Source organism: Mesocricetus auratus, unplaced genomic scaffold, assembly GCF_017639785.1.
Source record: "Mesocricetus auratus isolate SY011 unplaced genomic scaffold, BCM_Maur_2.0 Super-Scaffold_100019, whole genome shotgun sequence".
In the NCBI taxonomy this organism is placed as follows: Eukaryota; Metazoa; Chordata; class Mammalia; order Rodentia; family Cricetidae; genus Mesocricetus; species Mesocricetus auratus.
Window position 1 is genome coordinate 23,608,957 of NW_024429200.1, and position 14,585 is coordinate 23,623,541.

General features: G+C 40.9%; 1 protein-coding gene across 2 annotated transcripts in view; it reads right to left on the reverse strand.

The window, feature by feature from the left end:
- Positions 1-6,016: 6,016 nt before the first annotated feature.
- The window catches only part of Tes (testin LIM domain protein), a 39,714-nt gene continuing 31,145 nt past the window's right edge, over positions 6,017-14,585 (reverse strand). For both annotated transcript variants that reach the window (XM_005080937.4, XM_040728564.1), the window contains exons 4-7: positions 13,608-13,922; positions 11,190-11,405; positions 10,687-10,845; positions 6,017-7,212 (exon numbers count right to left, since the gene is read on the reverse strand). In XM_005080937.4, the coding sequence (XP_005080994.1) occupies positions 7,024-7,212; positions 10,687-10,845; positions 11,190-11,405; positions 13,608-13,922 (879 nt within the window). In that variant the 3' untranslated portion in view covers positions 6,017-7,023. The remainder of the gene's footprint in view (positions 7,213-10,686; positions 10,846-11,189; positions 11,406-13,607; positions 13,923-14,585) is intronic.

The following is a 14,585-nucleotide window of genomic DNA, read 5'->3' on the forward strand; positions in this document are numbered from 1 at the left end:
CTGGGAAATGGGTGGTATTGGGGTGCATAATGTGAAATTCCCAAAGAATCAATAAGAAATTATGTTAAAGAAAAAGAATAAATAAAAAAAATGCAAGTCATTTCTCCTCTTCCTGGTTCAGAAAACTACTTTTGTTTTGGTTGACTATAGACCTAGCTCTCCGGTTATAAATCACAACTGAGTTAGTCACAGATACTCCATTTATTTTTGCCTGAGATGGGATAAACAGGAGACTTACTTGTAAGCAGTGAGGCAGCAAGGTAGGCAAGCCTGCTGGGGAATTCTGGGAGCAATTTTTCCCCCGCCGAGAGTGAACAACATTCATTTTCCACGTCTCACCCTTATCGCTTACGCTGGTGTCAGGGGAGTGGGCTAGAGAAGTGACAAATCCTAAGAGGAAGGCGGCGTGGACCGCGGCAGAGTAGACAGATTAACACAAACTTGTCATTAGCTGACAGTCTCGACTACAGATGACTCAGTTGTTTTCAGTCGCCTAAGTCATTCCCGGCTACTCACCTTTCTCTAGGAAACCACTGGGGAGAACGTCAGCAGACCTCTAGGCCTTTTACCCCAGGCATCTAGAGCTTTCGGGCTCCTTTGGAAAGTAGACACACATTCTGCTTTGTGAGTCTCCTTATCAGACCCTCTCCCTTTCTGAACTCGTTCCTCTGCATATTCTGAAATCTAACTGCTCTGACCTGGAGACTCCCTTCTATTCAATACGGCTTCAGTTCATGGCTGAAATGGACTCCTACTTATATGTGAGTGCCTCTGTGTTTTGCATTTAAATTTTACTTTTATAGGACTTTCAAGTAGAGACTACTTTTTCCACCCATGTAGGTGGGTTGACTGCAGTGCCTGTGAGGTAGGTAGGTACATGCCTTCCTCATGCATTCTCTCGTATTTGTACTAATTGTCACAGTTTTTGAAAGTGTGACACAGAGCCCATGGACTTTACCACCTATTTTTTTCTAACCATTCAATTCCATTTTGTTTTGAAATTTTGTTTAAAAATTAATTATTGTTGCTTGCCAGTGGTGGTGCACGCCTTGAATCCCTGCACTAGGGAGGCAGAGACAGGTGTATCTCTGTGAGTCTGAAGCCAGCCTGGTCTACAGAGTGAGTTCCAGGACAACTAGGGTTACACAGAGAAACTCTGTCTTTCAGGAGGGGGATAATTTTGTGTTAAGTAGGAGCTTCAATGTTATGTTCTCAGTGAAAGGGCGAACTAATTAGACAAAACTATTTAAGTATCGTATAAGAACATGAGAGAGAAAAAGATACATCAAGCTAGAATGTTTGTTAGGCTGTGTGATAAAAAAAAAACTCCATATAATAGAGACAGGTGGTTCTTGGCATATATGTGTTCCAGAACATTCCTTCATATTCTTTGATAACATTAGTCCCTGGCTCATTCTTTCTTGCTTTTTTTGTTGTTGTCATTGCTGATGACCTCAACATACTTACAGATATTCAAACAACACTTGTGCCTGTTTTTTTCTGTCTTCCTAAAATCCAGTACTCCTGCCCTCCATCTGATCCAGCTGTAACTGGAGAGGAGAGTCAACGGGTTTTGGCCAGATGTCTGTTTTGAATCCTACACCCAGATTTCTTTTAAACTACACCAGTTCTCAGTCAAATGGTATTTATGGAGAATTGACTCCAACATGTCTACATGCAATAGTGGCTGACTCTAGCAACGGTAACTGCACACAAGGTGCTTTTGTTATTGGTGAAGGTCAAGATATCCTAGGGAAATGCAGCATTGAGGAAAAATCAATAGCAGCCTTTATAAATGTCATTTAAAATGCCATTCAAAACAAGTATAAAGGTTAATGATATTTTGTTTTGATTGTTTCAAAATATATAATTAGATTAAATAGAAGCTACAATGACATGCTCCCCATGAAAGGACAGAACAATTAGCCACAGGCATTTAAGCATCTAGTAAACATATGAAGAAGAAAAAAAAGATTCCATTAATCAAACCAGAATGCCTTTGTCAGGTTGTATGTTAAAACCCCTATCTATATAACTCAGGAAAATGGGCCTTTTTCATATATGTGAGATTCAGTGTAGGCAAGAATTAACATTGAACACTTGAGTCAACAGTGGTTAGGACAGACAGATGGTGACAGATAAGAAATGACTACTAAGTGACTTTTTTTAATGGAGCCAGTGACAGCCATAAGTTTTCTAAAGAGTTAAGGACAAACTCAGAAGACAAGTTCAGATATGCCAGGGCATTTTGAAACAAGGGCTTAAAAACTGTACTTGGGTGGCGGTGTCTCTTTGGTAACCATGGTGAAGTTGGAAGAGCTCAAACACTACGTGTCACAAATTGCTTAAGAATGACTCAATACTGAACCTCTTGCCTTTGGTGAAATTCATCTTGAAACACATGAGCCAATTTGGAAATATATGCTTAGAGACTTCAGTCACTGTGGTTCAGTTAGAGCTTTTTAAGACAAGACAATCTCTAGAGTTAAAAAAGAAAGATAAAAGATAACAATGACATGTAACAATGTGAAGGCCATCATGCTACTAGTGAAACTTGGATGTCTTAAGTGGGATTGAATAACAAAATTCCATCAATTTCTCCAAATCATAATTGTATCCAAGGCTATGTGTATGTGTGGACTCCATGAAGGAGTTCATGCTCAACCACTTTTGGGTGGTCTGAGCCTCTAGGGAGGGTGTTATATGTGTCACTTGAACATCCTACAGAAATTGATGTTGACACTGTCTCAGCATCTTCTTTTGAATTTCCTGGACCTCAAGAAGTTTCTCCCTTTTCTTTCCTCATTGAACCCTCTGCTCTTGAGTTCCCACAGCTGTTTAGGGGACAAGAAAACAAAGGTCACTGTCATGTCTTTTAATAACCAAGATAGTGGCTTCTAAAAGGTCACTGTCATGTCTTTTAATAACCAAGATAGTGGCTTCTGTGGAAAATGAGGACGTCTCTCTGGCCTTGTGCTAAATACCAGCAATGATTCTATGCTGTCTTCTAGTAAGGGTTTTGCTACTGTTAACTACAGTGATGTTGTTGTTAAATTCCTGCCATACCAGAAATAAAACAGTCTGAGTTCTGTGTCTGAGAAATGGACTCACATGAGGTTCTAATGAAAAAATTGTATTATTTTAGTAATACATATGTAATTAGAATAAAAATATTCTATGTTGTTCATATTTGGGAAAAGAAATGCATACAGATATAACTACTTTTTCAACTTCCAGGAAAGGTCTTAGTGTTAGTGTTTGTAGCAAGGTAACTATTAATGTTTTACTGCTCCAACAGTGATCTTAGGTGGCCCCTGTGAAGGGGTCCTTCAACTCTCCAATAGGCCCAAGCATGGCAAATCTGGTAGGCTTTGCCCTTCTCCCCCATCCACTAGTCCTTGCTAAAAACTGTTAGATTACATTCTGAAAGCTAGCCACCAAGGCCTAGTCCCTTATTTGGCTACTTCCTCCACTGAGGCTGACTACCAAGGTCCAGCTATCAAAATATTGAAGTCCATCATTCACAAGTCCCCTTGTGACTACCCTAATGAACGTGTCCAATCAAAATAAACCAACTTATCATAACACAGCTTTCCCCTTTTACCTTCACAAATGGTCATTTGCCTATGGGCCATGTCTGTCTCCTCTCTATGCAGAGGCAGTTCTTCATCCGTTGGGGAAACTATCCCTTCTTTTCAATTGTCCCTTTCTCCTTCTCCCTAATCCTCTGTCTTCTATCTTTGTCTCTGACTCCCTTCCCTTTGCCCCCCCCAGGGCAAATAAATCCCTTTTGTGCTGAGAAATTGATCTGGGGTGTCTTATGTCGATACCAAATACAGGTCCTTTCAGGGGTTGGGATCCACAGGTTGAGAACCACTGTTCTAGAACATTCAGCAGAGGCCCTGACTTGTGAAATTTGTTCACTTCTTGAGTCTTAAGGGTCTTTTCCTATTCAGAGAAAATGGCTATGCAACTGGAAGGGAGCTATATCCTCAGCACTAGAGGAAAAACAAGCCCATAGAATTAGCCTCTCACTTTCTTATAGGATAAAGAATGGCTATTTCTTATAATCACCTAGGAAGAAAGAACAATTGAAAAATAGCCTTTATGGAATTGGCCAGTGGGCATGTCTCTGAGGCATTTTATCATTCCTGTTTTTCTTTTTTCTTTGTGTGTGAGACATTTCCTTATTTGCTAATTGATGTAGTGGGGCCCAGTCCACTGTGGGCAGTGTCATTCCTAGGCAAGTGTGCCTGAGCTGTGTACAAGAGCTAACCCAGCAAGCCAAAGCGAGCAAGCCACTAGGAAGCATTCCTCCAAAGTCTGGTTCAATTTCTGACTCTAGGTTCCGGTCTTTCTTTCCCTCAGTACGAGATTTCAACCTATAACCCAAATGACTCACAGAAGCTGATTTTGGCAATGGTGTTCCATAGCAACAGAGGTAAACTAGGGCACCAACTAGCAAGAACTTCCAGGCACCTTGAGAACCTCTTAGCCAAGGAGTCCATGACCTTGTATTGCAAGGGCAAACTACAACTATTCAGGGTAGAGCCAGACCTAGTGGGTCTATGCCACCCCTACTCATTAGTTCCATGAAAGGTACAGGTGTCATTCTCTCAGTGAATGGCATGCTTAGTGGCAGCCTTATTCTGTCTTAGCTGGAGGCATAGGGTCAGCGAGGGTAGATTTGGGAAGAGTCTGCTATGGTAGTGCTAAGGGGGTACCATTCAACTTTATTCTCACTCTGCCAATGTCTGGGACAAGTATTAAACGTTACAGACAAAATGGACTGCGAAATATCTGTTACTACTGAGACAAGACAAGGCAGAGTTAAGTGTAAAGTGGTAGTTATAGGGTATCGAATGTAGGATTGGATTATTCCTTTCAACACTGTCCTATGTGTTTCAACTCTTTGCATTGTTGGAGATGGCACAATGCAGGGGGAATAGAGCAGACCTGTTAAGTGTTTATGTAAATACTCTGTGTGTACATGTAACACACGGAGCTGTGTTATTCAACAGAAAAACAGCAACTCAAAACAAAACAAAACTCAACAAATAAAGAAAACCCCAAACCAACTGTCTTGAGTAAGTGTCAGGAAAATTAAAACTACTAAGATAGAAATATTTCAGACCTGGGGAGGTGGGGGAGGGAGGCAGAATGTATTTGCCCAGCATGCACAAAAATCCTGAGTTTGGACAAGAGTACAGAGGAAACCAGGTTCAAGGTACACTGCTATATAATCCTAGTATGAGGAGAAAGAGGCAAGAAGATCAGAAGTTCAAGGTCATCTTTGGCTACATAATGATTTTGAGATCATCCTAAGATATATGAGACCCTATCTCAAAACAAAACAAAATGAGTTTCAGACTGAAGAAACACACACACAGTCTGTTAATAATCTAGACTCTAGAAAAAAAACCCTAGGGAATTTTATGAGACCGTATTTATAGCTAGGCATAAGGAATCATCCTTGAAATCTTAACACTTGGGAGGCCAATGCAGGAGAACTGAGAGTCTGAGTCAGGTTAGTGGAGCTACCTAGTGAGAGTTCATCTAATATATATATATATATATATATATATATATATATATGTATATTCATATGTATATATGTATATGTATATGTATATATGTGTGTGTATACATATATACAAAAATATATTATACACAAATTGTATTATACACGAAAAACAAAAAAGAAAAAGTAAATGTTCTCTCAAAATAGCTAAAAATGCAATACTTGATTCTCTTTCTAAAGTTTAACTAAAATAATGACACCTTTAGAAAAGAAAAAAGAAAAAAAAACTCCCGCATGACCCAAGGATTATGATTAGGAACAAGTCCTTATTCAAGGCTTCCTGAAACTCACTCTTTCTCTGCACTGAAAAACCTCTGAATGTTCTGTCATCAGAAGAGACCTTTATTTTTGTCAGGGTTATTTTTACTCTTGGAGACATCGCCCCCTGCTGTACTAGATACTGAACTGCAAAAAGGACGTGGAAAAAGACAATTATTAAAATGAAAGAGACTTTATTTTGGATAACATATATAATAGGCATTCCATTTAATATTTATAGTGCATAGTTATGTATAAAAGCATACAAGGGGAAACATTAGAAACACCCCCGACAGGAGTGGACAGGCAATCAGCAAGCTCAGAGGTAGCGAGAGAGAAAGTTTCCATCAGATAAGACTAAAGATCATGCAAAAACCGATGTCATGGCAGGCAAGTGACATCAGCGCAAGTTATAATTCCCTGGGTATAAAATCTATGCATATTCTTTGGATTTCAAAAAGAAATAAATGAGCAGTCTTGTTTTATGTTCTAGACAAAAAAAATCTCCAAGCGCAATGTTCGCATATTGTTCTGCCACATACATATAAAACAGTCAAGGCCATAAATGGAGGTCACTAGACGACAAGAGAGAATACTGAGAGGTAAAGTAAATACAAGGAAATGCAATAAGAAAAAGGCCCCTTTGTCTCAAGAAGGCGATGCAAAGGCTTAGGCACTGGGACACCCACCAGGCACCACCACGGGTGTCTGCCAGAAGGAACTCATTGAGTATCACCACAGTTCATGAGACAGTCTAAGTGCGGAGTGTCACATCAGGAAACTTCGAATTTCCTTTACGTTTTCCATGTGAGTCAAAGCACAGGAGCCAAAATGTTCATCTTTCCCAGGGCACTAACTTTTGTTACTATAAGGACATATAAGGACATACAGGGCACTAACTTCTAAGTGATACATATTATTTGGCACTAGGGGTATTCCATTATAAAGATTGATTAAATTCAAGCTTCTGACTCAAAGACTTCATGTGTGGAAAGGCTTAAAGCAGTAATTTAAAAATTACAACAGACAAAATCCAGAAGGTAAAAACAAAGAAAAATGTTGGACAAAATCTTCTGGTTTGCTATATATTTTTTTTCCTTTTATTATTTTTTCAAATTGCATTCTATCATGAAATGCAGGCCACTGTGGACAGCTATGGCTGGATCCTGCTCAGTGCTCTCCTCCTAGGACATCATCTTCTTACATTCCACGGAACAGAAAACCATCCCTTCTACAGGCATGAACTTCTGCCCGATAAGACACTTGCTGCAGCAGGAGCACAGGAAGCAGTCTGTGGATGCATGCCAGCTGAAGTTGTTGTAGGTCACTCTCTGCACTTCCGGGTCGATGGCATTGTGGCATCCTTGACACACCTGTTAGGGAATAGAGCAAGTAGAAGAGGGTTAGGAAGCGACCGTGTCAGCCACGCCGGCGCCAGAGGGCAAACTGATGTTAACGTTGAAAATGATATTAAAAAATACACAAATGATAGTGACGTCATCGGGCATCATTTGAGCCAGCAGGGACCTATAAATTCTGAGCAAGGTGACAAACAGCAGGTAAAGGGCAAACAGGAGGAAGATGCTTCTAAGGTGGACCTAGGGTGACATAAACAGGGAGTTCTGACAGCAGATCCAGAAGCACTGCATTTGGTTCCAGTTCACGTTGTTGGATTTTATAGAAATAACTAAAAGGAAACTTATAAGACTATTTTTCCTCACTCCCTGAGGCTCTGAAGTGGTAATATCGTACCTATAACATGGACACATCATACCTGTGACATGGACACCTGATTATTAATGCCACTAATTTCTAGAGAGTAGTAAATTAAAATCATTTTCAAAGTGATTAAGGATTCAATTAAACATACTGACAGTGCTTCAGAATGATGAGTTCTCACTATCAGTGTAACTTCGAGTAATTCTAGCTTGCATTCGGCCAGAAGATCAGTCATTGTTTATCTGCCATCTATGCCATGCACCTTAATACTGTCATCCCCTACACCACTCAGCATGTGTCTTATGCACAAGGTCTCAAGCTGGCCCCAAATTCCCCACACTTCTCCCTCCACCTCACAAGTGCTGTGACAATGGGTGGCACCACCATGCCTGATCTATGCAGGGCCAGGGCTTTGTGAATACTATGCAAGTACTGGACTAACTGAACTCTATTCCCAGGTCACCATTCAGTGCCCTATGTATGTTATACTCAAATATACAAATGATGCAAACACATGCACACATACATAGCACAGCAGTCTTCTTGACATACATATAAAGAGAACGAACAATCTATATTGTAGCAGGAAACTTATTTAAAAAGTTCAAAGCTACATGTGCACCAAGAGCTTTCGAGGGGGTGATGCCCTTTACCACAGAGTGCCTGGCAGTGCATTTCCTGTGTTCACAAAACTCACACAGCTCAAAGAGCTATTTCTTCCATCCGTTTTGCTCCTTTTATTTGAGCACAAGATGTGTGGTAGCTAATTCTATTTGTTGTATAGGCTCTCTGGCAGGTGGGCCCTGTGAGCATCCCAGATGTGGCCATGGGATTCCAGTAAACACATGGGGACAAACTAGGTATCTGGGCCATCTCATGCCTCCTTCCAATGAACATTTAGCTCCAAAATCCCTGTTTACACTGAGGACATTTCTACAGGTCTAAAACTAACTTTTCTCTGTCACTTTTTAAAAATATTAAAATATCTACACAAATTAGCTGAGTTAAATGATCTCCAAAGATTACATCATGAAGCATGTAGCATGCTGTGTGTATAACCACCTTTCTTGTTCGGATGAGATAAAGATACTTTGTTTTAATATTAGGTAAAGCCAATGATTTACTTTACTGACAATGTAACTCTTCTAAAAGAAGCAATAGTGTATTATAAAATTAAATGATTCTGTTTCAAAACTGTTTCTTTTTCAAACATATTTACTGTGTTCACTGATTAGACACAATAATATGAAGGAGTTTCAACAGCTGAAAAAAAGTTTCCTTTGCTTAAACCTTGACTAAGAAAATAATTATGGGTATCTGTGATGTTGCTCAACAGTTGGGAGCAGAGAAAAAAAATCCTTGCCCTCATGGATTTATATTTCATTCTTTAAAAAAAAAAGAAGCTCACACATCCTACAAAAACTGCATATTATGATATCTTTCTTGTGTACAGAAGGCTACCAACATTTTAGGTGATATAATGTATTAGCACATTAGTACATGTTATTTAATAACATGTTTCTAAGAGAAGGAAAGTCCAGGGTTAGCCTCAAACAGATGAGAAGAGAAAAAGAAGTTAGGTATACTAGTATTTCCCAAGTGAAGATACTGAAGATAAAGAGATAAAAAGGTAAGCTCTACTTTCCAGCTACTACACACACACACACACACACACACACACACACACACACACATGCACCAGCACACACACACAGCAACATGGAGAGGCTAGTCAGAGGGAAAGAGGAGGAGTAGGGAACCATAGAAGGAGTTGTGAAAAACTCTGGGGCAGCAGATAGGTATGTATATAAAACAAGTTCTAGGTTAGGATGAGCAAAGGACAGTCAATGTGAGAACTAAAACAGGAAGTGACACACCCTGGGAATGTGTGATTTGGGCTAGATAACTACAATAAGCAGCGTGCTAGTCAAGAGAGGCGTGTGCTGGGGTCACGTCTGCAATTGGGTAAGATCATCTATCGTTGTCCCGAAGACGGCTGTCACACAAGATGACTGTGGGAAGCAGGGGCTGGTTCCTGATGGCACCACCTAAATTTACAAACCAGGAAGCCTGAAGCGGTGCTGTCGTCAGGATCTGAGGCGGACTGGCAAGGGGAAGTGGAGAGAAAATGCTTGAGGCAATGAGTCAAGGCTGAAGATGGGCAGACTTCCAAACTTGCCTTTTTGTCAAAGAACCATACTTTTAGAACGACATATAGATACACTTTTCCCTTACCCAGTAGTTTCCCCTATATACTAGCTTAGGGGGACCTTGAGCTTAAAAGAAAAAAAGAAATAATAGGAGCCTACCGTTCTGATATTCCTGGCTTAAGAGCCCAACTATATATGGTCATCTTTTCACCCTGTATCTACATCACCATCTCTTGGCCAGCAACAGCTGTGTGTAACAGGATGGATGCAATAAAAATTACACTCTCCCGTCAAGCACCTGAATGGCCCACACAATAAATCTAAAAATACAGGCCATTTTTGGTTGCACTAAATCAATTCCATGAGAGTTTAGGAAAAGAGTCACTGAATCATTTCCAGGTAGCAAAACAAGTGAGTAAGTTAGTAATGTACACAGAAACTACTTTTTAAAATTTTTTTCGATGTATTCAATTTAGAATTTTATGTGCATTAGTGTTTTGCCTGGTCTGTGTACTATGTGTGTACCTAGTGTCTGAAGAGGTCAGAGAGGACATCAGAATCCCTGGGACTGGAGGTAAAGATGACCTTGAGCTGCCATGTGGGTGCTTAGAGTCAAACCTGAGTCCTCTGGAAGAGCAGCAAGCTCTTAACTGCGTAACTGTCTTCATTGCTGAGCCACCTCTAAAGCCCCAGAAACCATTTTAAATGGAATCAGATCTGTAGTGGTAAGAATAAATTAATTCCTATTAAGGATTTTTTTTAAGTTAGGAATTTACTGGCAGGCATCCTATATAATCTACATGGCAGGCAGTGCATTTACAGCTCTTGAACTTCCCGGTTTTAAATCGCCCATGAAGGAAACACATGCTTTCTCTACACGCGGTTGGCTCTTGACTTCCCACTTCTAGGAGACCTAAGGGGAGGCGGGAACTGAGGCCACCGCACGGGCTGAGGCAACCGTGTCCCTGGGCTTCTCACCACAGCATGGCTCTTCACATAGCAGGGCTTGCACACAGGCGTGTCATTGACCATCACGTATATTTCTCCTGCCAGGATGCTGTCGCAGTCAAAGCAGCAGAAGTGTTTCAGGTGCCAATTCTGGTTTTCGGCTTGGGTATATTCATTGCTGAATATCAGCTGGCCAGAGGAGAAAATAAAATCCATTAGGCACTGTTTTCCGTCACACCACAGTGACACGAACTCAGGTTCTTCAGACAGGCATTTAAGTCGACAAGAACAAATGCCTTCTTTGGGCTCAACAACTGAAAACGGTAATATTAGGTTTGGGTTTATTATCAAAAATCAATTAATCCTTTGTTTCTGATAGTCTAAGCCATTAGTTTACTCAGGATACCCAAAGTCAAAACTAGCCAGCTTTCCTGCATGGTTAAGTGCTTGGTTAATGCCTGTCGTCTCTCCTGTGACTGAGCCACGCAGGCGCAAAGGGTGAGGCTGCAAACGGATGGCCCTGAAGGGCTTACCTCGTCACACCCAGCACAGCGGGGCTTCTCGCTGTCACAGTAATGTCTGCCGCAGTACAGCTTCCCATTCTTCCAGAAGTAAATCATGTCCACCAGGAGTTCGCCACAGGTGCTGCAGATAAAGCAGGCCGGGTGCCAGAGTTTGTCATAGCCAGCTCTCTCAGCGTAGACAGCTGGGTCTCCTTCCTTCATGATGTCTTTGCAGCAGTAACAGAACTAGGACAAGGAACCCAAACCATACAGTGATCGTTAGAGCACTGTGCAGCACACCCTGCTTCAGGGCTGACCAAGCTTCAAGAGACGCCGTTTCTACAGAAATGACCATACAGAACGGACACTTCCATGGGATGGAACTGCTCAGCTTGGTCTACGGCCCATACTACCCTGAACGCGCCCAATCTTGTCTGATCTCGGAAGCTAAGCAGGGTCAGGTCCGGTTAGTACTTGGATGGGAATTGCTCAGCTTCTTTCTTTCTCGACCAACGTCTTTCGCCCTGTGTATAACACAGCACTGTTTCCTGCATGGAAGTCACTCAAGGAAAAGAATAGTAGTTTTCACCTCAATTTTATGTTAGTTCCCTCAGAAACGATTATCTGAGAACTGTTAGTAAACGTTTTTGAGGATTAAACTGTATTAGTTGATGTGATAATCGTATCCCTGAGAAATATATTATAGTCAGCTCAGGCCTGACTCTTTGTTCATCAGTATCATGATTCTCCTTTACCTTCAAGTTATTACAAAACAAAACAAACAAACAAACAAACAAAAATCTCTCTGAGAGAGACAGCTGCATACATGCATCAAGTCTGAATCTTAGGTATGGTATCGCAAGCAAAACTAGATTAACCTAAGCATAATTTATTCTTATTTCTGTGTAAAGATAAGCTCTCTGATTGGATATGAGGCCTGCTCCATAAGAGGGAACCCATATTCGTTACTAGAAACTCAGTCAAAACCCATGGCTCAGGAGATCTTGGGGAAGAACTTACTACTGTTGTTCAGCTGCACTGGCAGAGCCACAAATGGCCTGACAGATGTTCATGTTTATGACCATAAACAAAGGCTATCCTCAGCCTCAATCAGGTGAATGCAGAGCCTCAGGCTGCCCAGGAAGCTGAGGGTGCATGATGGCGAGTGTTCAGCTCAAAAGAGACATTATAGCACTTGGGGGGGGGAGGGGTAGAAAGACTATAAGAACTGGAAGACAGAGAGAGAAGGGCTGTGGAATGTTGTCTTCTGGGCACGACAAAGCCATTGCAATCAAGTATCATAGCAGCAGAGGTTGTCTGCACTAGGCATGCACAAGACTGGACCAGTCAACAGTCAATCATGCATTGGGGAGGGCCTCACAGGGGGCATGTCCCTCCTTACTGAACTATTGTCACAGATGGATTCTGAAAACGGGCACCCACTGGTGGGCCCACTAGGCTCCAATGCATAGTTCCAATCCCATGGCCTTGGTTAAACTCAGAGGATCATAAAACAGAAATACATGAACCTAAGAAAGGAACATGGGGGCTTAACAGAAATGGGAGGAGGATGAGAGAGATGGGAGCTACCAGAATGTATTAAACATATGTGAAATTGTGAAAGGGAAAACTGAGTCAAACAAGACAGGAACAAAAGCTTCATTAATGCGGGGATTAATAAAAAGTCAACAAGCGTTGATAGATGCTCCCTTACTGTGATCTACATATATCACGATAAGGTACAAAGACTCAATAAATTCTTTGCTAAAGTCAGTTAAAGAAGATGTTAGTGATATTATCACCATTTAGTGTTACATTGATGACATTAGCCAGTGTTAGTCAATGGAATAAACTAGAGAAACATTAGATATGTAAAATATAACCAATTAATACAAAGATTATGTTTATAAACAGATGCTGGGGCTAGAGAGATGGTTCAGCTGTTAAGAGCACTGACTGCTCCTTCAGAGAACCTGGGTTCAATTCCCAGCACCCATATGGTAACTCGCAACTATCTATATCTCCAGCTCCTGAGCATACCTCTTCTGGTCCCCATGGGCATTGTGTGCATGTAGTACGCACACACATATGTGCAGGCAAAAATCATTCATACACATAAAAATAACTAAATAAAGCATTCAAAAATATTTAATGGCGGATGCTAGATTGGTATGTTATACTCAAGTAAGAGAGCAAAAGCTAGGGCCAACTACCGTGAACTACAGAAACTCAAAATTATTCTTCCTAAGAATCAGAAAATTTGGCTTCAGATAGATAGCCCAAACATAATAACTCTCTCAAGTACATCTAAACTGAATTCTCACTCATTCCCTTTCCCTCACCTACTCCTTTTAGAAACAGAAGAGTGAATCCCTCCCAACAACAAAAAGTTCTGAGAAAGGAAAGGATAACACAAACACAACACAAGCCAACAGTGTGACTACTCACATATTGGGTCTTCTTGGGCTCGGGAACCGCAGCTGCCAGGGTGTTTCTGTCCCCAGCGGGGCTGTACATCTTGTCACCTTGAGCATTCATCTCCGAGGGAAGCTTCACATCACCCACTCCCAGAGCCTCACCCTTATACTTCTTCACAAACTGCTCCATCTCCTTCACCTCTTTGGGTGACAACTCGTGGCACTTAGAAGGGTCCTGGTCATGGGCAGGCAGCTGCTTCGCCAGCTGCTTCTTCCGGTACTGTGCCCCCTCCGAGCCTGCCACTGGCTGCTTCTCCTTCGGCAGCATCTGCATGTACTGCCGGGCCTGAGCACGGGGAGACCAGTGTTAAACGGGATTATTCAACCTTTTATAACACACACCAGAAACAAGTTTACTCAAGAAGAAAGGAGCTTCATCCCTTTACTATAAATATCTAGAGATAGTAAAAGCATTAAAAAAAAAAACAGGTTTCTATGAACATAAGGAACACATTTTTTTTCTCCAGGAAATTAACCCCCTACATCCAGTTTTTAAGAATATTTAGATTTACTACTCTTAATTTGTGCTAAATCAACAGATGTGTGGCGATAAGGAAGATTTGGGGTAGATCATTATGAGTACATGTGGATCAGTGGCTTTTTCTTCATATACAAACATCATTTGTAAGATTTACTGTAAAGACCTAACTGATGTTCCAATGCTTCATCTAGCTGTCATAATAATGGAAGGCGTGCAAAATCACATTTTTTTGCCTTTTATAGTAAAAGAAATATAGCGTTGGAACATTTTTGTTCAGTTCTAAATAAAGTCAGAAATTCTATTATTTACTCTTTCTCATCACAGAAAAAGTCTTGAGAGTATACTAGAAAATTGGGCAGATTGATATAAAACACCCAGTTGTTTTCTTCTGGTTTTCATATAATTACTAAAAATGTTAGAAAAATTCCTTTAAAAATAAGGTAAATTAGATAGGCAAACATGTCTATG